Below are 25,013 nucleotides of genomic sequence, written 5' to 3'. Positions count from 1 at the left end.
GTATCCAATAGGCAGGGGCAGGCGTCAGCGAAGCTCCGGCAGGTGGAGCGGTCTTGGCTCCATGTGCTCGGGTTGAGGCTGCGCCGCCCTCCCCGCTCTGTGTATTGGTCCCAAGGGAAGCTCCGCCGCGCACCGGGCGGGCAGCAGCTTCAGCTGCTCTGAGCGCCGCGGGCAGTCGCCGGCTGCCGCTTCCCCTTTGGGAGCTCTGTGCCCGGCAGCTCCACGCCCCTGTCCTGGCAGCGGCTGCTTGCTGTCCCGCCCTGCTTCCCCGCAGGCAGAGAAGCAGGGCGTATCTGCCGGGCCCTGGGATCCCGGCTGGCCAGGGGCACGGCACCTTCCTAGGCTGGGCAGCGGCTGGCCCGGCTGGTGCGGGGATACTGGATCTGGGGGCTGGGCTGTGAAGTGCCTCAGTCCTGCGACTCCCCAGCCGCTCTTCTCCAGTGCGCCCTTCGCCCCATCTCCCGAGGCGACCTCTGCTCTGCCGGCCCAACTCTCTCCTGTGTCCCCGGGGTGCGGGCACTGACCGGCTCAGATTCTCCCCGGAGTCCCCTTCTGCCTGTTGTATGGTCGAGAGACCCCAGCCCCAGGCAGCACCATGGCTTTTGCCAACTTCCGCCGCATCCTGCGCCTCTCCACCTTCGAGAGGAGGCGATCCAAGGAGTACGAGCACGTCCGCCGGGACCTGGACCCCAACGAGGTGTGGGAGATCGTCGGGGAGCTGGGGGACGGTGCCTTCGGCAAAGTGTACAAGGTGGGTCCGGGGGCAATGCTGGGGGTGCCTTTGGGGGAAAGTACATAGACACCCCCCCCCGTGTGTATGTGGCGGGGCTGGCCTGGGGGGAAACTGAGACCCCCAGGCACGTGGGTGGCTGGGTGGGTGCCCTGGCCTTGGTGTGGCTGTGGCATGGCAGCGTGGGGAAAGGTTACAGCCGGAGCGGTGCGGGGCAGCCCGGAGGACTAGGGGGAAGCAGCGAAGAGGACGGGCGGGGAGGGGGCTCAGGCCATGCCCAGGGGGCTCCATTTCCCCGCCTCGCTCTTCGGAGTCTCCACGTAAAGCTGTGGTCCTCGGGCAGGGCTGAGACGCTCCGGAACTATGATGACAAGGCCCCCCTTGACAGTGTTTACAGTTCATTCTCCAGGGTCCTTTGACTGGCATCTTACAGCCACTAGCCATTGAGTGCAGGTGGCCTGAGGTCTGTGTGTGCAGTGTGGGGGAGCTGTGGGGAGACACACGCACCCTTTGGGGGGGGTGGGGTGGTATTTGCACAGAACCTGGAGCGGAGGAACTTTTTGACCGAGAATCTACATAAGTAGAAATAACAATATGTCAATTGTGCCGATCTATTTTTGAGCATTATATCTACCATTTCCTCCTTCTGTCCTTCCCAAACCCTCTCCTAGTCCAGCATGTGTCAGCTGAGATAAAGCTGTGTCCTAGCAGATGTCGCAGGTGGTGACCAGGGCACCTCCAGAGGCTGTCCCAGAGCTCAGCAACACACCGCAAATCACCTTCTGCACTTTCCTCTTCTGTCAAATCTTAGCAGCATTGCGGGCTGAAAGATCTTTGTGCCCTGTTGTCCAGGGCTTGTTCACAGATTGTCTCCTGACTTGTTAAACAAATCTAGAGCTGTCTTCAGCATTGCAGGAAAAATCCTTTAGGGAGCCTGAGTCAGCTTTGCAGATCCCACTAGCTACTGTGACTAGAAACTGATGAGAAGCTAGGTACTTTGCATGAGGAGGTGGGAGAGAAGAAAGCATCCCTGTGGTAGGTGCAAGGAGAGGTGAGATGCTGTTTTCTGAGTGACTTTAATAGCTCTGCTGGGTGTTCCTTGCCCAGCCTCTAGGTAATATGAATGAAGAGATCTTACTTAGAAGTCAGCACTCAGAAGGCGGCATGCAAGTTTTGTATGCTTCCAGCGATAAAAATATTTATCGCTGTGGTTCTTGCAAGCAGGAAACGGTGAGAATCTCTTGGAATTTGCAAAGGAGACATGCCCGTTGACAGCAGGGACAGATGCAGTGCTATGAGTGCTTAACCTGTATGTTACCGGACCATGTTTTCAAAGGCCAGATACTCTGTTGTACTTTCTATTGCATGTCAAACAGCAGGCTTGTGCGATGCTGACTACCAGACAAACAAGCCTGCACAGTGGGGATGGGACACTTCAGACAGTTAGAGACTTTCAGGGTAACAGCCGTGTTAGTCTGTATTCGCAAAAAGAAAAGGAGTACTTGTGGCACCTTAGAGACTAACCAATTTATTTGAGCATAAGCTTTCATGAGGAGGGTTGATGTTCCAGCCGTATTACAAGACCTGGCTTCAAAGGGTGTTTGGAGTCGGAAAAGATGAATTTAGGGGTCTTATTGAATCTACTCATGGGCATCAGTTTACATTGCAAAGTTGCCAAAGAATTTGATGGATAAGTAAATACTGCTGAAGAACGGGTCAAAACTCACATATGCGAAGGAAGCAGGTGAGCTGCAGATCAGGACTGAGGTGCTTTGCCAGAGCCCCTGGGAACGATTACTTGTCTGTCTCATGTTGTTAGAAAACCCTCATTTTCTTAAGCATTAATGATCTAATAGTGCACAACTTTTGCTGAAAGTGGCACCATCTTAACAATTACTCTTCTCAGGAATCTTTACCCTGCTGTTACCAATAGCACCTGAGATTAGACAGTAGAATATTTTTCTCTGGCTTCATCCTGCTTTGTGTATTGGAAGGCACTTTGTCGATATTCGCTTTAACTCTTTCCCTTGTATAATCAGTTGCCCCGTTTGTGTGAGTCTTTCAGACAAAGACAGGGGAAAGAATGCCTTCAAAAGAGTAAAAATATGATTGTGGGGAGAATAACAACAAATTGGAACAGGGTCTCTAAGAAGCTGAAAAGTGGCAGGGGAGGACAAGGGGTGAGAAGCAGTTTCCCTCTAACTGTCAGTTGTTGTAATCTCTGGTGTTATAAGTAACTATAGTGTGGGTACTGCATTGTCAGCTGGAAATGTGACCTTTCAAACACACTTGGCTAGTGGCCTGATCCAAAATCCAGTGACATCAGTGGGAGCCTTTCTGTCTTTTGGATCAGGCCCTGTAAAAGCAGGCCTGTAGATACAGGAAGCCTTCGTTAGCTGTGAATGCTATTCAGTTTTTATTAAGGGGTCTTTGCAGCCTCCAATACCTCTAGATTTGGAGACCTATAAATACAAAGGATAACTGTAGGATTTTAAAACCACCGCCCTTTTCCAAAGGAAATGATTACTAGAGAAAGAAGTTTGATGGTGATCATGGATTATTCACGCTCTTCACTATGGCTGCACTAGGACAAGTCTTATACAACGTACAGCCATAGCTCCATTGACTTTTAGTTTTCTGGAGTGGAGCTAGTTGCTTCAACTTCAGGCAGCTGAGCTGGCTCCTCTGTATACTAATCTCGGGCTTGTGTGCACTATGCTCGCAATTGACTAAATCAGTAGTGGTGTCTAACAGGTAAAGGAGACTCTGAGCCCTGGTCCAGCAGTTCCATCTTGCAAATACTATTAGTGTGTTGTGCTTACAGTGACACGAATATCAAAGGGGCTAGTTAGGAGTGCATGTACAAGCTGACAGGTACATGTCAAAAGACTTCTTCAGTTAGAACTTGCTGTATTTAATTGTGGGATTGTTTTGCTGTGTTTATGCCTTTTATGAAATGCTATCGCTGTGTTCCAGTATGCACAGAGGAGAACACCTACTCCCCTGATAACACTTGCCTGCGGCAGGGTGTGGACAGGATGGCCCCTTCAATAGTGTGATCTATCCTGCTGCTTGCAGTTGCAATGCCACTTTTGCAGCAAACTGAATGCATTAATCTGAATTCCTGATCAAAGGGCTTTCAGTAAAAGGTTCTATATAGATATTATTTCACCCCACCTAGCCCCAGAGACCATCTGATTGCAACTTCAGGAACGCAAAGTAGTGTCTCCTTTATAAAGAAATTGTTTTATGCTTCCTCTTTTTCTTCACCTCAATTTAAAAAAAAAAAATCTATTCTAATTATTCAGTCTGTGATGGCAGTAAGGTGCGTAATATTATGTACCCTGGAGAATATAACTACTGTTTAAAACTTGATGTGGGGAAAGAGAATGAAAATAAAACTGCATATTTACTATGCAGCATATAACTGCAGGTTGTGCCTGGCTCCCATGGTGATAGATGCATTAGAAGTGCTTGGACTGTTTTCTCTCCTACCTGCTTCAACACTCACTAATTAAAACTGCAACTCTCTGACTTTTTGAGGTAGATTTTGGTAACTCGGGCCTGATTCCGCTAAAATATCTCCATGCAGTTTTACCGACTTGCACGTTAAGTTTCTAAGTTGCTGGTCATTCTAAAAAACCCCATTAGTTTTCCAACTGTATCATAAAACATTCACAAAATATTTGCATGTTTTGTAAGGTCACATTTTGGCCTGTTAGTTTTGGCCTTGTCTCTTCGAACAATAAGGGGGTTATTTTCCGTTTAAAATGGGGGAGGGGAAGAAGCTGCTTCTTTCTTAGTAAATGGGTATCCGCATCCTAGTGGCCCTACAATAACAACCACTGTGGATGACATCCTGGCCCCATTAAGATCAAAGGGAAAACTCACATTGACTTCAGTGTGGCCAGGATCCCCACATAGGGCTCTAAGCACCATGCTTATACCGCTCTGTGTATAGAGCCCCCAATCTCTCAAATGGTTCTGCAACTGAAGACTTGGATTAAAACATGGATACAATATTCAAAAACATCTAAGTGATTTAGGCACCTATTGACTTTCAGTGGGTTTTAAACTCTTAAGTGCCTAAGTCACTTTTTGAAAACTTTACCCAAGGTCTTTTATCCCTCGTGCTAAGTTTCAGCAAACATTTCTCTTAAGAAAGTGATGTAGCATTGGCACTGGCATGGTTAAGGTATTGGAGAGTTTAAAGGGTGAGATGCATACGGTGTTAAACTAGCAAAGGCCCCTTGCTTAACTAACTGGATCATTCACACTCTAGTTTGTGTGGCCTGACACTAGGTCTCAGACTTCATTCCCATTTCCCAGCTTTGCTTAGTTCTCAGTTAAGACAACCCCCAGTTCCCTTGCCTCTGAAGCGATGCCTGAGCATTGTATCCCAGTGCTCTCTCAGCGATGTGGGGTCACGGTGGGGCAGTCTGCCATTTGTGAGGAGAATATTGAGGGAACTGCTTCTGCTTGGAAGTGAAGTCTAAGTCAGTCCAATTTCTTATGTTTCAATTGACTTAATTACAGAAAAACAGCTCCCGAAGCAGCCACCTCACAAAGTATAAAGGCCATAAAACATCTCTTGTCAGCTGCAATAGCATTCTATTGCTTTTGTGTTCACTTCCTCAATAGCTACTTGTGATCTCATGCAAAAGTATTTAGTTAACCTAACTTGAGACACTTTTGCCTGGCATTCCTGTATCTTGGAAATAGTGACTGAAACTGCACACACAGGAGGTCCTGGAGCACCTGCTGGGCGAAGTGTGTGTGTGTGCTGGAACTTCTAAAGGGTTTGCATTGTTGTCGGTATTGAGTTTTGTGTAACATTTGCAAGCAGGTTCAAGCATGCCACCCATCTCCATCACCAAAGTCCTTCAAGAGGATCTGTGCTGTAGAGCAGAAGCAATTCACAAGCTCTGTACACCAGCAATGATTGTTGGGTTTCTAATTGCGGGGGTAGGGAAGCGAAGAGCAGATTTTTTTTCCTACAAGGGCCCAATTGATCTGACACATTTCTGGCATGTCGCAGAAAGGCTGAACAAAACGTGCCCCAAAATACTGTAGGCTTGGCTGCCTAAGCTTCATTCCCTGGCACTGACTCACACCAGCTATTCAACCCGCTGCTCAGCTGTGAGCTTCCTCTGCACCCAGCTCAATGTAGAAAGTTGCTAGGAAACTTCCAACAAGTGGTCGCATGTGTTTTTTTTTTTTTGTTTGTTTAAGGCTTTTTGACAAAGCCAGGGCTGTAGGTTGGACTGAAGCAGGCAGGCTTCCTCCCTGGGGAGGAAGAGGTTAATAGAGAGCAGTGCATAGTGTTACAAAGCTCTTGGGTCTATGCTGGCTGAGTATCTCCAGGAGACTGCGGGGGGTGGCGGGGGTGTTCTTCTTTAGTGGATCCTTGTCTCTTAAATCTTCTCTATCCCTTCCCCTGCTTCAAAGCAATGAGGGGCGCCCCGGGAAGGAGCAGATGCATTATTAGATAAATCCATTTGCTAGTCACGCTGCCCCATACCCACAAATACGACCTGAGCAGAAGGCTCATGAGCAGATGCTGCAGGGCAGCACTTTAAAAGGATCAACAAAGAAAAAGGCAGCTGCTTGGCCTTGCCACTTCTGATGCACTCAGGGCCATGGTACATGGGCACAAACTGGTGCGTGAGAAGCAATACTGAGCTAGTCCTTAAAGGCCTGTAATTGCCACCCATCTTTGTCTGATGTGCCATTGCTTTAGTCCTTTTAATCTCTCCTCCACTCTCCAGGAGAAATGATGCTGGGTTCCCCTTCAGCCCTCAGTGAGGAAGCACTTGTGTGTCAGGGTCTTGTATCATACTTTGATCACGTTTTTTGCTTGTCCTTGTGATTTTTTGGAGCTGGGAGATCCACAGCTGTTGGCTGATCTCTCTGACTCTCTCGTCATGCATCTGACGAAGTGGATATTCACCCACGAAAGCTTATGCTCCAATACGTCTATAAGGTGCCACAGGACTCTTTGCCGCTCTCTGACTGTGTGACTTCTCATTGCACCTACTCTGCAAAGCTGGGGGATGTGTGTTCTGCTTCTCATTAACATTTCACAATTTGTTTTCCAAACCACTTCTCTTCCCCTAATCCTTCCATAAGGTTTCCATGGTTGCCGGAGTAACTGATCTTGGTGCAACTCATTAAGAGTTGGACCGTGGTTTTTCTAATCCTGGCTGAAATTACATTAATGGGACAGAACCCAATATGTTGCACCATATTTACCAGAAGGCTCTAAATCACATACAGTGGGCTGAAAGCTTTTGCTTATGCATTTTATGTGGGAGTTGTGCCTCAGCTAGTGCTTACCACCTAGGACTGTTGGGCCACAGACTTGGGCCTCAGAAGAGCTGTGTGATGTTATCTTGCCTGCCTCAGTTTCTTCATTCTACAGATGACACCCTGGCCTGTCAGTCTGTGAGGACTGATAAACTGTGGTTAAACAATGCTATTGAAAAGTGAGGTATCACTAACTCTTCTCTTCTCTCCCTCCCCACACCTTCCCTGAGGAAAACATTTTTCCTTCCATACTGCTAAGGGTCAGCGTTTTTTACACACACTTACACACACACGTCTCTTCCTGAAAGGCCATGTAGCAAGATAGACCCTAGAAACAGGCTACCCTCCCTTACCCATAGCCCGGTAACTGGAGCAGTCATTGCACATGATTTATGGTGCACTCCATTTCTCTCCCAGTGAATCTAGTGCCAAATGAAGCACTGCAGGATTTGACATAAGTAAACAAGGATGGGGATAGCGGGGAAGGAAACATGCCAAGGAGACTGAGGAAAGAATTGATCAGACAGAGCCTTAAATTGAAACGTGTTGTTAAGCTCCCGGCTTAATGCTTGTTCAGAGAGAGGCAGAGTTATACAGGTCAGTGGTGGTCACCATAACTTAATACAGCGGTCCAAGAATAAGAGAGCGGGCTTTATGTTGGTGAGCTTTGCGGCACAAATAAGAACACGTGAACAAAAATGAAAGCACTTGTGTGTATGCTCGGGCAGCAATGGCTGCTGGGTAGAGTAAGGTTTCCTCTTTCTGGTTTGGGGTAAAATTTTACCAGGTCTAGCCTGCTGATGGTTCAGGGTGGCATTTTTGAAGGTAGAGAGGATTATAAGAGATGGGGTGATGAAGAGAGTTAATGAGCCTATCTATGTAGGCCTCATTTCCAGTAGGCTCAAAGTAGTAGGGGGTGTTGAACCTCCACACTGACTTGCATTTGAAGAGGGGTAGGAAGGAAATACAAATCAGGCCTGCTCTGCAGTGTTTCTTGTTGTCCCAAGGCGGGTTCTTACCCAGTGCTATTAATCTTCCTCCTTTCATGTGCAGAGGGAATGACTGGGCATTTGCACCTTAATGCTTACGCTCTTTTTATAAAATTCCTCATAAAGCAACCCTTGAATCCCTTTTTATAGGAAAGTACTTCCCCCTCCTCTTCCTGTGGGTGGAACAGCTCCCTTAGGAGGATTTATTGGTCAACTCTTGTACTAGAGATCTGAAGCCCCAGTGGTTCCACTGAACGTAGGGTAAGAACCTAACCCACACACGCTGTCTGGCTCACTCAGTACTGCCAGCATGTTGCTTTGGTAGAGGTAGCGAGGTTAGAATGAGGGTGACGTGTTGGGTGAAAACCTCAGTCTGTTGAGGTCAATTGGAGTTTTCTCACTGATTGGGATAGGGCCGGATTTTCACTCCTTTTGTACAAATGGATTCATAGTCACCTGGCACAGTGGTTGTGCCCACCACTCCATTTTCCTGCTTACACGGAACTGACAAAGGACATGAATGACCAACGTCATTGCATGCAAAGAGTTGGGTAATGTCAGTCAAGGTCTCATTTTACTACCAGGTGTTAACAAGTGTTAGTTCCAACACCCAGTGGAGCGGGTGGGGATTCCTCTTAAAAAGCAACAACTAATGGATATTGGTGTATATCTCTTCTCCCCTGCCAGTGGTAAGCGAGTTTTTGTTGTGGAGTTCACTGTTTCACTCACAGAACAGTCTCTCTGCCCTCCCAGCGTGAGTTTAGGCTTACCTGTGCCATGGTGCCTCCCAGCAGAGTGCTGGGAATCCCACGAGACTCTTGTTGCATCCTTAGTGCTTCATTCTGCAGCACTGACCTTTTTAATATCTCTGTCTCTGCCATTTGTCATAGCGCTCTTCTGGGTGGTCCCAAACACTGAGTTCAGAGGGTATAAAAATGCATCATTTATTGTGACAAACCTAAGTGACTCTACGGGGCTTGTCAGCTAGGAAACTAATTTCAGCTCTCATTGATTATCTGACTGTTATATGAACATTAACTCTAGCGTCTCTATAGTGCATTAATTTATTGATGCAGACAGCTCAGGCTAAGTTCATTTGAAAGCAATTAACCATTGTGTTGTCCCTGAGAAATATCTGAATGAGCAATTACCAGATCTACACAATGTGACCATGCTGCATGCAAAGTCTTGTTATTGAGATTATCAACCTTGAAATGCAGCGCTTGATGAGAGAGGATAAACAAAGTAACTGGACTTTCCAGTTCAAAGAGATTTGAAGCGTCAAACTCCTCTCAACACAGAGAAAAGCCTTTTTTTCTTTTTTTTTTTTTTTTGGGAGGAGTGGGAGGGAAGAAGTGATAGAAAATGCAAACTGCACCCTGAAAACGGAGTGATGTTATTCCAGTACAACGTTAGAAAGATCAGCCTTTGCTTTGAGAGGAGTAAGTGGGTAATTTGGAAGTGCTGACAAGCAAATGGAGGAAGAATGTGCTATAGTACTGATAAAGCTTTGTTTTACAAAAAACATGCTTTCAGTAGTGATCTCTCCTTTTTATAATGAAAAAGAGTAAGTTCACTTGGAGCCTTATCCTTACATCACCTCCATACCCATGACTCCCTTCTCTTTCAATGGACAGCAAGACCTGGCCTCTGGTAACATGTGCTTTAATGCCTTCTAATAGTTCTTGGATGGATTTGTCAGCCTCTGAATTTTGCAATAGCTCATGAGATGATTCAGAGGCAAAGAAGATGATCTCTTTGGCCTTTCACTTAGACTAGGTTTTGTGCAATCCAGTATTTCCACTTCTGCATTCTACAGGGTTGTTTTACTGGAATCCAGACCAACCCTTTTGCCTTGTCTGGTGGGGAGGCCATGTGTAGAAAGAAGATTGGACATTTCTTATACATAGTCCTTGGTAGAGATCCTTTCTTCTACAGTATTCAGTCTTTATTCCTTATGTCCATAACACGAGCAATAACTTTTTTTGCCTCTGCCTCTTGCGTGTAATCCTAGAAAAACGTTCTCTTGCTCTGGATATTCCCAGTGTGTTCAGCTGTAACATGGCTGGCAGCCACCTTGCTCTCTACAACTACAACGAAATCCTCTTCTTGCCTTGTAACCTTAGATTCTGATCCTTTGCTTGGTTCTGTAGACGTGCTTCAGTGGGTGACTTTTAGTTGATACATTTCCCAGCGGTAAGTGTGCATGCTCCTATCTTCCTTCTGCATTTACTCTTTTCAAAAGCTGTCAGTCTCAGCTGCTTAGTGACTTCATCTCCAGAAAGGTGGGTGCTGGTCATGAAAGCATTGAGGATTTCAAATACCAGGGCTATAATTCCATCCATCGCTCGTCAGTACAGTCTGGGCACCCCAGTGGCAGCTCTCTGCTTTTTTCAGTGTTAAGCAGCAGTCTAGGGATAAATTTACCTTGGTGTGAAAATGGCCATGAGTGTGGGCTTAAAGGTGCAACGTGATGCACTTTGGAGTAAGCTGCTGTGGTTCATAATCAGATTGGTATCAGGCAGTTTATATTCTTGGCATCTGGGCACTCACCTGCTGAGTTCCTGAAGGTCTCTTACGTTGGTGAACTTCAGTGGAAAAACTGACTGCCTCTGAAATGCTGCTAGCTCTTTAAACGCTGAACAGCTGAGAGTATTTTACTCGAGGGCAGAAATGCTTTTCAGTTCCCTACTTCTTCATGCACCCGCACTTTTTCTGGCTGGATAGCTGGCTGATGTTCCTTCTCTGGAGCCCCTATAGTTGGGGAGATGTGTGCTGAAGACAGTGGATTGGTGGCTAAACGATGCTTTCTTTTAGAGTGGTGAACCCCAAATTGGTTTGCTGTTTAACAAGTCTGCATTATAAATTGGAGCAGTAGGTCCCCGTAGTCCAAAATGCTTTCCTCATCAATCCTAATGCATGGCTCAAGCAATAAATACATATACGGCGCTTTACCAACATTGGTCCATTCTGGTGCTTTCTCAGTGCCCACCACCCCTAAAAAACAACCCCCTTATGATACATTTTACAGAGAGGGAAACAGAGGCAGGCCGCAGGGGGAGCCAGATTACATGTAACACAAGGCAGTAGAGAAGTTACATTTAATGACTCTTTTCTTACAGCTGGCAGTTTGTAGAGAGTGATTATAGCTTCAGTTACTTAGCCCGGAGATGTGTATTCTCATTGCTAATAGGAATATTGTCCTGGCTCCAAGGTCAGAAACTTAGACGGACACAGATTCCTTGTTTATAATTGTTTGGTTTTCAGTCTACCTTCACATGATTTCTCTTCTCCTCTCTCTCTCCCCCGTATCTATGGGGCAGATTCTGATCTATTAATGTGGAAATTGATATCGGAAGTTGGCTTGAGACTTCAGATTGTTACTGGTCTGTCTTGTAAATCTGAATTGTAGTTGTATGGATAGCAGTGCAAGCATGTGACCCACTTAGAGTGAAAACCAATCTATCTGGAAGTATGTCCATGTTGTATTCTGTCATGCCTAGCAAAACTGCAGCAAGCAGAGTTCAGGAAAATGGCCAGCCGTAAGTTTTATAGAAATGCTGCATACCAGAACACAGCCCAAGTCTGATGGTATGGTCTGCGTGTACCTGGTGTCCTGAAAGCTGCTTTCTAGGTTGGCTGGGTGGGTCGATGATCCGTGATACAGCTGTCAGACTGTGGAGATGTAGCCGTGTCATTCAACGCAGTGTGGATGAAGTTGGCAGGTAATAGTAGCTCTAACTTCAAGCATACAAGGGGATAGTATAAGTGCAAAATATTCTTATGAACGTGACTGGAAACAATTGGCTTGAATTCCAAACCTCTTAGTGGGATTGTAAATGTGACTTATGTATAGTGTAATTCTGGGGTGTATGCTATAGCCATTTTTCTAAAGCTCATGTAGTAGGAGGACCTAGGGCCAAATTCAGATCTGGAGTGAGCACGTGGAACTCCGTAGAAGAGAACTCACCTGACTGTAGCAGATTTGGATTTGGCCTCTCCAGTGCAGTCACTTGGGGAAGGCAGCGTAGTTCAGTGCATAGGGGTTAGACTCCTAGTCCAGAAACCGGAATTCAGTTCCCCGCTCTGCTACTGACCTGCGTGGTCTTGGGTAAATCACTTTGCCTGTGTGCCTCATTTACCCCCCACCCCGGGAAAGCGGCGGGAATTAGTGTCCTTATGTGAAGCACTTTGAGACCCTTTGGTGTAAGTGCTGCTTATTCATAACAATGGGCCCACAGGGCAGCGCTGGTTTCGACATACAGATTCCCTTTCTTGAGTCACTGGTTCGCTGGGTTTGAAATGGGAGCAGCAGGCGCTCTGACTATTGGCTCAAAGTTATCTGCTCTTACGCAGACTTCCTCTGAAATGTGACTTCGGAGCTTCCTCTCGCAGTGTTCAGTAAATCTGCCTTCCCTGCCCCAGATGGCCTGCAGGCATGGAGGAGAGAGGGCTCTGCTCTTTCTGTCTCTGCTGCTCAGCAGCTCCAGCCTCGTCTTCCCTGAACCGATGCCAGTAGTCTCCTACTTCCATTAATGGGGAGAAGAGACGAGGAAGCTGAGATGGTCAAAAATGTAACTACTGAAGTGCTGCCTAAAGTACAAGGCCTGGTTGGAAAGCTAGCAGTCCCTGTGCTGTTAACCCGATTGGGGACATCCTTAAAGTCTCATTGGGTATGTCTACACTGCACTTAAAAACCTGCAGCTCAAGGGGTGCAGTCTAAAGGGCTGTTCTGTTGTGTCTCTTTAATAGGGCTGTGCACTTTGAGTTGTAGGCCGTTGGGTGCTAGTCTGTTAGTGCTGACTGGTTTTGGCTAGATACAAGCCAGGGGAGACATCCCTGCCCTGAGGAGTTTCCAGCCCACACAAGTACTTCATGAAGTATTCAATCTAAATGGATACATAAGCATATAGTTTCCTAAACATCCTGTTTTCTGAATAAGAATTGCTCATACCCAAAGGGAGACTGTAACAGAGGGGGTTGCTCTGTGGTTACTCAGCCTGTTAGTCATAGTAACACCCCTCACTGGCATGGAGACTGTTCCTCTGGGGGTTTTGAGCTGCTTTGCAATCCCTAATTTCATGAGGCCTTGCAGTCTTTTTACTGTTGGGCAAACTGAGGCAGAGAGGGAAGTGGCTTGCCCAGACTTCACACACAGTTAGTGGTCAAGCTGGGAGCAGACCTCCTGCTCAAATCTGCCAAAGCTCCAACTCTTCAGTGTTGTGAAGCTTCTAAGCAACCTTTAACGTGGTTGAAGTCTCTCTAGCAGGGGTGTCCTGTAGGTCTCTGCTAGCAAGTTCCTGGTAGTGCCTTGGCCAGTCTTGTAAGTTGGGCTATTGTGTGCTTGCTCTGAGGTTTTTCCCCTGGGGTCAAGTCACGGGTGCTCTGAGCACTGTCTCTCTTTCTGCCGGGGGGTGTGTCACCAAGCCTAGTATGACCAGCAGGGCTGTGGAATCTGCTGTAGAAGCCATTCCTTGGGGGGCAGAATTGTGCTTCAGAGTTGAAGCTTTTGGGAAGATCCCTGCAGCTTCTGCTGTGTGGTTCTGCATTTTCAGTGCAACGTTCTGCCTCATCATTCATAATTTTCAATATAAAATTACACTAGTACAATGGCTCATGTTCCTGGCTATGGTAGTAAATATCATATTTACGTCAATAATATCCCTATTAAAAAATTTGGGACTTCCCCAGAATTCCTTTCCGCTGCATCAGAGCAAAGGCCCTTGCTGTGGAATACAGGCCAGGGGATGGGGGACGCAGGAGGGCTTGACAACTAAGCACCTAGGAGAGGGCAGGGGTTCCTTCCCCCCGGCTGTTCTGTGCACTGCATATGGCACCTCAGTGCAAATCTGAAATTAGAGGGGCTGCTGTGCTACAAATGCAGCTTCTAAACACCTGCCAAAAGGAGGCTTTATCTGGTGGCCCTCTTAAAAACTGGCAGGAAGGGAGGGCCTTTCCATCTGGGGCTTCTGCCTCCCTGCACAAGTGAAACTCTATTCGCTGAACTAATTGCAGAAGTCAGCAGTGCCGCTGAGGGATGGCAACTGTACTGCAAATACATCTCCCTGGAGTAGTCTGTGGAAAAACACCCCCACCCCCGCCCTTGCAGACAGGCTTCCCCTCACACCTGCTGAATGCTCACCTTCTACTCTCTGATATTTATATTGTAAATGGGCTGCTGCACATTAAAATGAATGTTTGAATTGCATGATGCTCTGAATGCTTACTGGTGGGGCTTTCTGGTGCTTCTAAAGTGATTAATACAGTCCTCTAAATGCACTCTGGCTTCCATCTTGGAGTGGGGAGAGAAGAGGATTTGGGTTCATGATGATGGGAAGCCCTAAAAAGCAAATGCATAGAGTGGGGGTGGACAGGACAGTGGACAGTGTTTTGATGTGAGGCTTGTAACCTATGAGAGCATGCATGCACTAGAGAGGGTTATTCAGCATAGACTCATGGAAATGTAGGGCTGGAAGGGGCCTTGCCCCCAGCATGGAGGAGAGGCAATGGTATTAGAGATGCAGCTGGACTCTCTTGCCTTGGATCTGAACTAAAAGGACCCCGCAAAGTTTGGGGAGTTTGGTTCAGGCTCATCGTTAAAATAGTTTGGATGTGATGCATAGTGATCAGTGTCCCCTCTTGCCAGGGAGAACCCATCTAGAATTCAAGGACAGTAGCTATAAACAATGCCACTGCTGAGGACAGCTGAGTGCAGGGCCTCTGGGTGCTTCTCAAGTGCATGGGGCACTGGAGGCTGTTGAGTTTGACTGGCCTTGATCAGAGGGGAAGTGCATGTGTAGTGTTGTAACCACAAAGGGAAGCCACACCTTTTCTCACAGCACATACTTCCTCTCCCAGATCTCCACCAGCCTCTAACACACACAGAGGCTCTATGGGGGTATTTATTCTTGCTCTGTACAGTCATTATTGTCCATTCTTTTGAAATAACTCGATTTGGAAGGCAGCACTTTCCTGTTTTTCCCACCGGTCCAGTTACCCGCCCATTGCTTTCAGTGTCCTGGTGGTAATTCATTCTTTAAAACTTAAGAGGAAAAAATTAGAAGCACCCGTGGAAAACTAGCTTGAGCTTGGAGCAATTACACAAGTCCTAATGGAAATGGGGTCACCACCCACTTCATCCTTTTAGGGTGTACTTGGGTCAGCAAGTGCTGGATTCTTCTAAAACCACTAGAATGCAAATATGTCCAGCTTGGAGAGAGAAGACTTTACTTTCTTCTACGGTAAACTCTCTCCATGCTTCATGCAGTTTCCCCCCTTCCCCCCCATTCTTTTATCCTCTGCCAGGCCATTTACTCAATATATGGTTGTATCCTCTAAACTGAGTAAGACTGATTCAGCTGGACCTCCTTTGTTTATGTTGGGAACTAATCCTTTTTCTAAGCTCTCTGCATAGGCCTTCCAAACAAATACATAAAAAGAGAAAGCAACAAGGTAGATCATAATTGGAGCCTGCCAGCCTTTCCCCCTCAAACAATAACACACAGAAATGTGACTTTCCCCCTCTCTCAGGTCATGGCTGAATGCATCATGCTAAACTCTTGTATGAAAGCAGTTGCCTGCCTGCCTAGAATACTCTGTGCCAGGTTCCCCTGCTTGTTCAGATGGAGGGGTAAACGTACAGTGTACATGGGACACTTAAAAATAGAGTGGACAGAGCACTAGAAAATACACCATAGGGAGGACTCTTGCCTTGACAGGGAAATAGACTGGGTGACCTGAGAGGGATTTCTGCTACCCCTCAAACTGTTGATTTTCTGAAATTGTGAAAACAGCCTTTGTGCAGGGTGTGGCTTCCTGAGTCCGATAGCCGAGGGCTAGTCCCTTCCCCCTTGGGTGAAGAATGCTAGCAGTCCTGTGCCTTATAGGGAAGCTTTTTTCTATGGGCTCTCATCTTTGCTTTGGTCTGCTCTGAATGTACTGCCAGCCAAGTGAAATGGACTAAAATCCTGATCTGTGATGCCCCACACTGCAGCCTGGAGGGTGGGTCTCTGAAGAATTTCCAGCTGCTGCTGAGAGCACTCTGGGGAGGAGAGGGGGAAGAACACAGGAGAGAGGGGATGTGGGGACCTAAGAGTGGAGGAATGGGTGTCTCAAGGAGTGGGAACAAGCTGCCATTGGGCATGTGTGCAGAAAAATGCATTGTCATACCCCCTCCTCCACATGTGTCCTATGCCCAGCTTTGTGCCCTGTGTATTGGGCACATCAGTCAGGCAAATGTTTAAGCGCCTGGTGTGTCACTGTTACCATTGCCTTTGTGGAGCAGTTGGCTTGGCTGGGAGACCAGTGTCTGTCAACTGTTAACAAATGCTTTACGTTAGCCAAGCCACTTGTTGACTAAAGTCTCTTAAATTATTTCTGGGGCCTTGGGAAGGGGAAAGTAATAAGAAAAATAATGCCGCAAACATTCCTGGCTGATGCTCAAGCAGCCTGCTGCTGGTATGGCGTGGCTGCGAACAGAGGAACCACCCTGTCAATAACCTCCTTACAGAGCAGCAATGTGTATGGGGCTTCAGTTACTAAAATACATCCGCTGCTCAGGCCCCTCCCTCATTATAAGTAACAGCCTGGATTTGTCAAAAACAAATCATGTCAAAGCAACCTGATAGCCTTCTTTGAAGGGGTAACAAGCCTTGTGGATAGTAGGGAAGCGGTAGATGTGGTATATCTTGACTTAGGAAGGCTTTTGATACTGTCTCGCATGACATTCTCATAAACAAACTAGGGAAATACAACTCTAGATGGAGCTACTATAAGGTGGGTGCGTAACTGGTTGGAAAATCTGGGTTCCTAACTGTCAGAGTGGTTAAGCACTGGAATAAATTGCCTAGGGAGGTTGTGGAATCTCCATCATCGGGGATTTTTAAGAGCAGGTTGGACAAACACCTGTCAGGGATGGTCTAGATAACACATTGGGGGCAGGGTAGTTCAGATCACAGGTGCTGGTGTGATGGAGGCTGATGCTCTGTGTGGAAAGAGAAGACCATACTGCCTATTTGCATATGTTGGCATTTCCCCTCACTGGTAGCGTACGGTATAATGGATGCAAATGTAGATTAGAGCTTGTTTCTCTCAACTGAGAGTGATAATAATTTGAGTGACAAAGTGAGGGAGGTAATATATTGGACCAACTTCTGTTGGTGAGAGACAAGCTTGCAATCTGCATGTCATTTCTGGCTGCTTCAGTTACATTGCATGCTGATCTGTTTTAAGAAGCAGGGAGGGAAGGAGAACAAGGGGAGGAACACTTCAGCTGATGTGGTGCAGCTTGAGATAAACAAAGCTGTTGCTAGTATGTCTGGCCCTTATCAAGCCCTCTGGAGGATGTGGGCAAGGGAGTATATCTCATATCTTCCCCAAAGTGATCTAAGGCTTCCAGAAGTGTCATGGCAACAAAGATCAATAAAACATAAGGTGCTGGCTTGTCAAGGAAAGTTAGATTTAACTTCTGCTGCTGCTTTGCCCTGTTATTCCCCCCCCCCCCCCCCCAAAAAAAAAAAAAAAAAAAACAACCAAACAAACAGCTGCCTGCGGGTCCCATCTCCATTAGGTACCGCTACATTGGCAAATGCGAAGCATGTATAGGGGGCAGTGGGGAAATTCCAAGGCTGGAGCTGGTTCAGAGCTGTACAGCAGCAGGCCCTGCTTTGTAGCTGTTTATGGTCTGGGTGTTTTCAGAGATGCTGAGGCCTGCAGTTCCTGCCAAAACCAAGGGGATTTTTGAATCCCGTAGGACTTCTGAAAATCAGGCCATTACCTCTTATGCTATGGGACTGTCTTAGCTTCCCACTCCTTCACAGTAACATTGATGGGGGGCTGTCTCTTGACTTCTTGAAAAGCATCTTCCCTCCTGCAGTGAAGTGGCAGAGACCAAGAAACTGGAGAAAGGTAAGAGGGATTTTTGTCCCCTTATATCAGTAATCCTATCCACTGCGTCTGTGTAGCAAAGCTGCATCTGCAGATTCTCCCCCCTTTTATAGCAGGCACTTCCTAAAGGAGTTGAGGGTGAGAATTGGGAGAATGGAGACTGGGTTAACACCAAAGCCTCATCTTGTGTTTTCCTTAGGTCCATGTACTTACTGTGGGTTTTACATTACAGGCCAAGAATAAGGAGACAGGGGCATTAGCTGCTGCAAAAGTCATCGAGACTAAGAATGACGAGGAACTGGAGGATTATATGGTGGAGATTGAAATCCTGGCGACCTGTGATCATCCATACATTGTCAAGCTCCTGGGAGCATTTTACCATGACAGCAAACTGTGGGTAAGAGGCTATTACTGCATGCCATCCCCTCTTCTGTACATTATTCATTCTCTCATTGCTGTGCTGGGAAGGCAAAACACATTGGCTCATGGCAAAGCAACCTCCATAGAGCCGCTGACATTCTGAAAGTCTCTGGGAGTTGCGAGCAAGGCACAAAGTGTGCACTAGACACCGTTCTCATAGTCACTGTGTCTCCCTCATTTCTTCTTCTCATTGGACGAGCTGCTTAGAAACAGCCCAGACAAGCTCTCGAGACTCTCTCCTTAGGAAAAACACCACAGTGGTTGGATGTTCTGTCCAGTCAGAAGTGCTCTTATAGGGCAAGAGCCTCGTTTTCCTGTTTGGAGATTACAGAAAAGCCCACTTTCTCTCTTCCCCCTCCTCCCCCTCCCAATTCTCCACCCAGCCCCTCTTATTATGGAACCTGATTTAAGAGGAATCTGGACAGGTTTTTAATGGCATGAGTCACTATTACAGTTTAGGCTTCTGTGGCACTAGGAACCAATGCTAAGAACTTAGCTCTAGGAAATGTGAAAGCCCTCACCTGGAATGGGCCTCCTTGCATGTACGCTTAAAACTTCTGGGCATTCAGTTTGATTGCATTTTATGTTACAGCAACAGGTTACTTCAGTGGCCAGTTACCATAAGACTGGAAGAACAGCTCTATAATGGTACACTTCCTCCCCCCCCCCCCAACCCCGTTCCTTCTCTGTCAACAGACACTACTTAAAAAGAAAAGGAGTACTTGTGGCACCTTAGAGACTAACACATTTATTAGAGCATAAGCTTTCGTGAGCTACAGCTCACTAACACGGCTGCTACTCTGAAACCAGACACTTCTTAGTCATCATTCCCCTTGTGTTAGAGGAAAACCCTCTGATATTCAGCGTGCGGCTGCGGGGAAGGTAGAAGGGGTTGTGGGGCTAGAGAAGGTTTCCCCCCTTTCCTTGCTGGATTCAGACTGTGGTGTACATGTCAGTGAGGATGGGGCTCCAGAAATTGGGGTGTATGTAGATCTTTCACCAAAGTATTCTATTCCCTCTCTGTTCATATCTGCCAGTACGGCTGCCCCTTCTTGCAACTACATCTGGGTGGCCCTAGAAGCCTCCAAGGCTATAATGTCAAACCATAAGCGTACAAGATGCTGTGTTCCAGAGCAATCTTAATGCCCTTCCCCTCAAGCATCTTCACAACCTCCCAGCAGATTCCTGAAGACTCTCTCTCTCTCTTTATTCTTAGGTTATAGGCCAGAAGGGACCACTGTGATCTAGCCTGACCTGCGTAGCACAAGCCATGCGACTTCCCTGAATTAATTCCTGTTTGAACTAGAGCATGGCTTTGAGAAAAACATCCAATCTTGATTTAAAAATTGCCCATCACAGAGAATCGACCACAACCCTTGGAAAGTTGTCCCAATGATTAATTACCCTCACTGTTAAACTAGTGGCTTCTGAAATCTGAATGTAGCACTCTGCTAGCTGCTAAGGTCACTGGCATCTGCGAGATGAAACGCCAAAGCCAGGGTCTCTTGCTTCACGTTAGGCTGTGTGCTAGGATGCAGCCCAGACCAAAGCCTGTCAGGCCAGCATGTATCAGTGTCCTCTCTGAGAGGCGCACTAACGCTCTCCCCCGTCTCCCGTGGCTTGCCATAAATGCGGGTTAAATGAGCAGCATCTGAGCTCTTAAATGTGAGTCTGAAACCCTCCTTTCCAAGAGCGCTGCAACTCTGAAGGGAAGGCGGCTTGCACGTTGTCTTGAGAACTAGCATTCGGGTGGCAACTGATCTCCATTTTAAGTGTCACTTTAGGTTCAAGCATCAAATAGATCTCTAATGTTCCACCAAAGTGAAAGGCAAAAGTCCTCCCGAGGAGGGAATCCACTGACATTGTGAATTTGCCAGAAATCAAAAAGTCAAACAAACCAACAAGCTCAGGATTAGAGAGCAGACTTGTCTTACTCTACACCTTCCCTACTCCATTTCTACCTCCTTCAGCTTCCCCTCACTTTAACTAGTCTTCCTGATTTATTTATTGGCCTCTGTTTTCTAAAACATCAGCTTGTTCTTCTGACCTCCTCTCTCCGTAGGAAGCTTTCCTTCCTTCCTGTAGGAAATTCTGCATTTTCCCCTTTGCTCTGCTTTTCTCTGCAAAAAACTCTGTAACGTGTCATTGCCTGCTAAAATTAAACAGTCCTTTAGAAACTAATAAAACAAGATACCTCTGTATCAAAACTTCCCATGAGGGGAAATCTTATTATATCTCAGTTCATTGTTAGGTGGCCAGTGTCCTATTTTTGGTTATTTGCAAGTGGTATTTGTCTTTCATCATTTATGCTGTTCATTTGAATACTCCTCTGTTTCACTGGGCTTGGTGGAAGTAAAGAGGCCAGGCAGTTCCACTCCTAGTTGCATCTACACTGCAGCTAGGAGGTGTAATTCCCAGCTTGGCTAGACATGTGCCAACTCTAGTGCATCAAAAATAGCAGTGTGGCCACTGCTCAGGCTAGTTGCCGGAGTACAAACCCACCCAAGAGCCGAGCCTCAGTCGTCAACATTTCCAAGATTCTCTTGCAACAAATACAAGGCTGCAGCTTTCGGGTTGCAGACTTTGCAGGGGAATGTTTGCATCCACATAGGGGTGGTTTGGGGGTTTTTTTTTGTTATTTTAAGAACGTAAATGTCTGTTAAATAGAATGGCGTGTAAATGTTTTTTCTTCTGGAGGCGTTCAGAAGTCGGAGAGGCAGAACCGATAAAATGTTTGGCTCAGGCGGTCAGTGCGGGCGCCAAGCCCTACTAAAAGTGCTATTGGAACACTCCTGCAGAAGGAAATCGGAGCGCTGTGCCGTATCGGCAGCGAGTGGGGTTCCCCAGGGTTCTGAGAGTGGCATGCCCCAAGTGTAGAGGCACGGTAGGGCATTGCCTGGCCGGTGCGGAGGTCATGACTTATTCAGCCTCCCTGTCAGTGGCACGTTCCCGCTCCCAACATCTTATTGCTGTGTAATGCTGATGGACCCTGGTCGTTGGTGGGTGGGATCGAACCTGGGACGTCTGGAGCTTCGTGCATGAGCTAAAAGCCAACGGGCTCTTCGCTAAGGCTGTAGAGCGGACCCGTTTTGTGTGTGTGTGTCTCTCTAGAAGGTGCGTAGGTTTTAGCTGCAGCCTGCGTGACTCAGACACTGAAGTCTCAATGGACTGAAGTCCATGTTCCAGTGCTGGCTCCAGCTTTGAGCAGCTAACTGAGCGGATAGAGCAAGTGCTCCTGAATTAATAAAGAAAAGACGTGAAGAAACCTGGGATTCAGCAGCATCCGCTTTCAGTGTTGCTGGGAGCTCCAGTCACTGCCCTTGCCGTTCCCAGGTTTTGGTAGGCCGCTAAGTGCAGTGTTTGTGGAGCTAACTTCTGCACGGTGGAAGGTGTATAAAATGCTCCCGACCCTGGTTCATTTAAAATAACTATTTACCCTCATTTTGGTCCCTGGCAACCCCTGAACTATACAAAGCTGAGTGAAAAGAAACCCCTGCATTCTCGAGTGTGAGCGTGAAAGCCTGCTGCAGGCCACAGGTGAAAGCAGTGCTGAGTTTGGAAACCACAGTGAGCTTTATGGGATGGAGCTGGCCTCATTACAGCATTCTGTATGAGGAATTTTAAGTTATAATACATCACCGTGATGCTGTGCTCCATGCACTGTGCCAGTAGTTACTGACTCACCTCACTTTCTTCTGCTCTGGGCAAGGGCTAAGCAAGCTTGTGCTACTTATAAACCGCCCCAAGAAGCTCCCATAATTGCAGTGTTGCCACCTCCCATGACTTCTATCGCGAGCCTGGTGATGTTTGGTGTGCGTTTCTTAAAGCCCAGCTGCTGGAACTGGGGCTCTAAACCAAGGTGGAGACCCTCGTGCAAATAAAAGCAAGTTTATAGCCCTTGTGGTTGGGGAGAAAAGCTTGCAAACGTGACGTGAGTGCAGCCTATGGGCTCAGGAACCTGAAGACAATCCCCCCACCTGCCCACAATATCTATTGTTAAAAATAAACTCACAACTCTCTGGGGCCCAGGCCTCATGATTTTTGAATGCTTGGCGTCGGCACTACTGAAATTTGTCTTCTTGGGGAGAGACTATAGCAGCTGTTGGATGCTCTGTCTTCCTCGTTGCTTATTGACTTCTAGACACTGCACGTGTTAGGAGCTGTAGACATGCTTAGAGCAGATAAGGAATGGCCCTGGGCCAGAGGAGCTTGCAGTCTCCTACTTTCAAATGTCTCCACCTGTTTGTGTGTGTTCTCTTTTGGGAGGGCAGGAGGGGGGGAATAAAAAAACCTTTGGGGGGGAGTGGAATTTCTCTTGGACTGATGTTTTCTCCACCAGCCTTTATTCGGAGCACCTGACTTTTTTGACCTGCAGAGAGGGAGTCTGGCTTACAGCTTGACAGTCTGTTTTAACAGTAACAAATATATCCCTTTGGCATCCTGAAAAGAAAAGTCCTGTGAACTTAATACAGAATTAGAACCTCTCTGTGTGAAATCCTGGGCCAGCTGAAGTAAGTGGGAGTTTTCCCATTGATTTTTTTCAGTAAAACCAGGCTTGAACCCTGTAGGTTTCTTGGACCATTCTATAGGATGGATAGAGGATCATTCATATCTCCCAGCTATAGAATTTTACAGGTGGGTTGAAAAACCTAAGTTAAATCAATAGGTTTTTAGGGTAATTTGTATAAAACCCTATTGCTTTAACCCCTATTAATGTCTGCAAAGCTCTTCCATAAGGTGTGAAGTTCTAATTGAAGTAAGTTGTGGGTGGGATACTTTTACTGCTTTGCTATAAACTGTGGGTTACTAAAGGAAACCCCCATTATCATGTAAATAGGCTTTTTCCTGAGACCAATTTAATAACTTTATTAATATGTTAAAATTGGTACAGAGTTTAAGCGTAGAAGTTTCTGGTTATCAGGGAGTAAGGTACAGATTATCAAGGGGTGCAAAGTTCGGTTTAGTATTGGGTGGTGAAAGGAATACATAATATGCAGTATCCCCGATTGGGGGGTAAAAGGTTAATGGGTCAAAGTACAGACATTGAGATATGAGGGTATGTTGTTCATATAATGGCTATGTTCAGGTGTGGAGTACAATGAATGGATACGATGATGAGGATGGATTTATCCTCATTTGGTGAGATTTAATGTTCAGTGAGTTTATGGTTCCAGTTCATATGGTCCAATGGAAAAAGTCTCTCTGTCCCTTTCTCATAGTTGATGCATGATATCGTTCTGGCTCACACCTGGTACTGTCGGTGGCCGGTGATTTGTTCGATGTAGATGTCCCTGGACCATTGGATGGTGTCCGAGACCATGAGGCGCCGCATGAGCTGTGCGTAGCGTCGACCGATCCCACAGGTCTGCAGCACCTGCTCGTTGCAGGGGTCCCAGGCGCCCTAAAACCTCACAGCTGGGCCTGGTAACTTACCTTTGCCAGAGCACATCTGTAGGCCATCAGAGTTTATTTAGCTAACGGTTTGGCTTAGTGACTCAGTTTATGGAATTGGCCCAGTTTGCTTGCTCTGTATGTGTAAGTACCTAACTGAAGTAGCTTGAGAACAGATTCTGTTACCTTGCAGGTATTTCACTTCCACCACGAAAACCTTTTGAATTTGCAGTGGGCAGATAAATGTCTGTTTTGATCATTGTGCATATTGCGTGGACGTTGTGTGGGCTTCCTGAATTCCAGTTGTATGTAACTATCCATATGGCACCATCACAGTTTCCCTGTCCTCTTGCCCATGGGAATAGGTCATGTCCATGTCTTTGCATTCCAGATCTGATGGGGGGGGTGGGGGAGGGAAAGAACACTGGGCTACACTCTGTTGTAGCCATCCAAGGGAGCAGTGAGGTTGGGGATGGACAGTGTGGGCAAAAATAAGACTAATGTAACTAGAGAGGAGAACTGAAGTCCTGGATAAGAAATTAACCTTTTCACACTAGCATGTCCTGTTGCATCCATTTCTAGTGATGGCCTTTGCTTTGGGAACACCCAGCTTCAAAGATCCTTATCAAAAGCAAATGGCACCAAGATGGTGCATTCCGCAGGTTTCTGTTCCCTTTCCCTGTACCAGTTCATACCAAGCATTCTTGAAAATCCTGCATCATAATAAAAAGTTCTTTACCTGCTGCCCCAGGATACTGAGTCCTGTGAGGCGCTGGGTGGCTTTTAACTTCTTTTAATTAGAAATAAAATTTGTGTGGTGTTTTGTTTGTTTTTTAAAGCTGACACTGAAGTATCAGATTTGCTATGTTAAGTCCAGCTGTCCCAACTTTAAATACCAGGGAAATATTCTCCCTTATACAGTAAGCTTGGGTCATAGAAAGGTGTATTCATCAGATAACATGTGTGCAAGATACTTTCCCAGGATTCAGAGTAGCAGCCGTGTTAGTCTGTATTCGCAAAAAGAAAAGGAGTACTTTTGGCACCTTAGAGACTAACCAATTTATTTGAGCATAAGCTTTCGTGGGCTACAGCTCACTTCATCGAATGCATCCTTTCCTTTCCTTTTCCCAGGATGTTTTCCCCCAGAGTCCTTTCCCCTGGAGATGAATACTGTTATGTTTTAATGTTTAACATGTCACTTAGCAGGAGCATTGCAGGTCTAAATCGGCGCTTTATGCACTGTTTTGTGCTTTTGTAGTAAATGTTTCTCCTCCCTGAAAGTGCTTTGAACA

General features: G+C 46.6%; 1 protein-coding gene across 1 annotated transcript in view; it reads left to right on the top strand.

Annotated features, from left to right (window-relative positions):
- The first annotated feature begins 269 nt into the window (after positions 1-269).
- STK10 (serine/threonine kinase 10) overlaps positions 270-25,013 on the top strand; it is a 72,692-nt gene continuing 47,948 nt past the window's right edge. Inside the window, exons 1-2 of the mRNA XM_074960576.1 lie at positions 270-751; positions 18,143-18,307. Coding sequence (XP_074816677.1) covers positions 596-751; positions 18,143-18,307 — 321 coding nt within the window. The 5' untranslated portion in view covers positions 270-595. The remainder of the gene's footprint in view (positions 752-18,142; positions 18,308-25,013) is intronic.

The sequence above is a fragment of the Natator depressus genome, chromosome 8 (assembly GCF_965152275.1).
Source record: "Natator depressus isolate rNatDep1 chromosome 8, rNatDep2.hap1, whole genome shotgun sequence".
In the NCBI taxonomy this organism is placed as follows: domain Eukaryota; kingdom Metazoa; phylum Chordata; order Testudines; family Cheloniidae; genus Natator; species Natator depressus.
The sequence above is the reverse complement of the archived record's forward strand: the minus strand, read 5'-3'. Positions and strand labels throughout refer to the sequence as shown.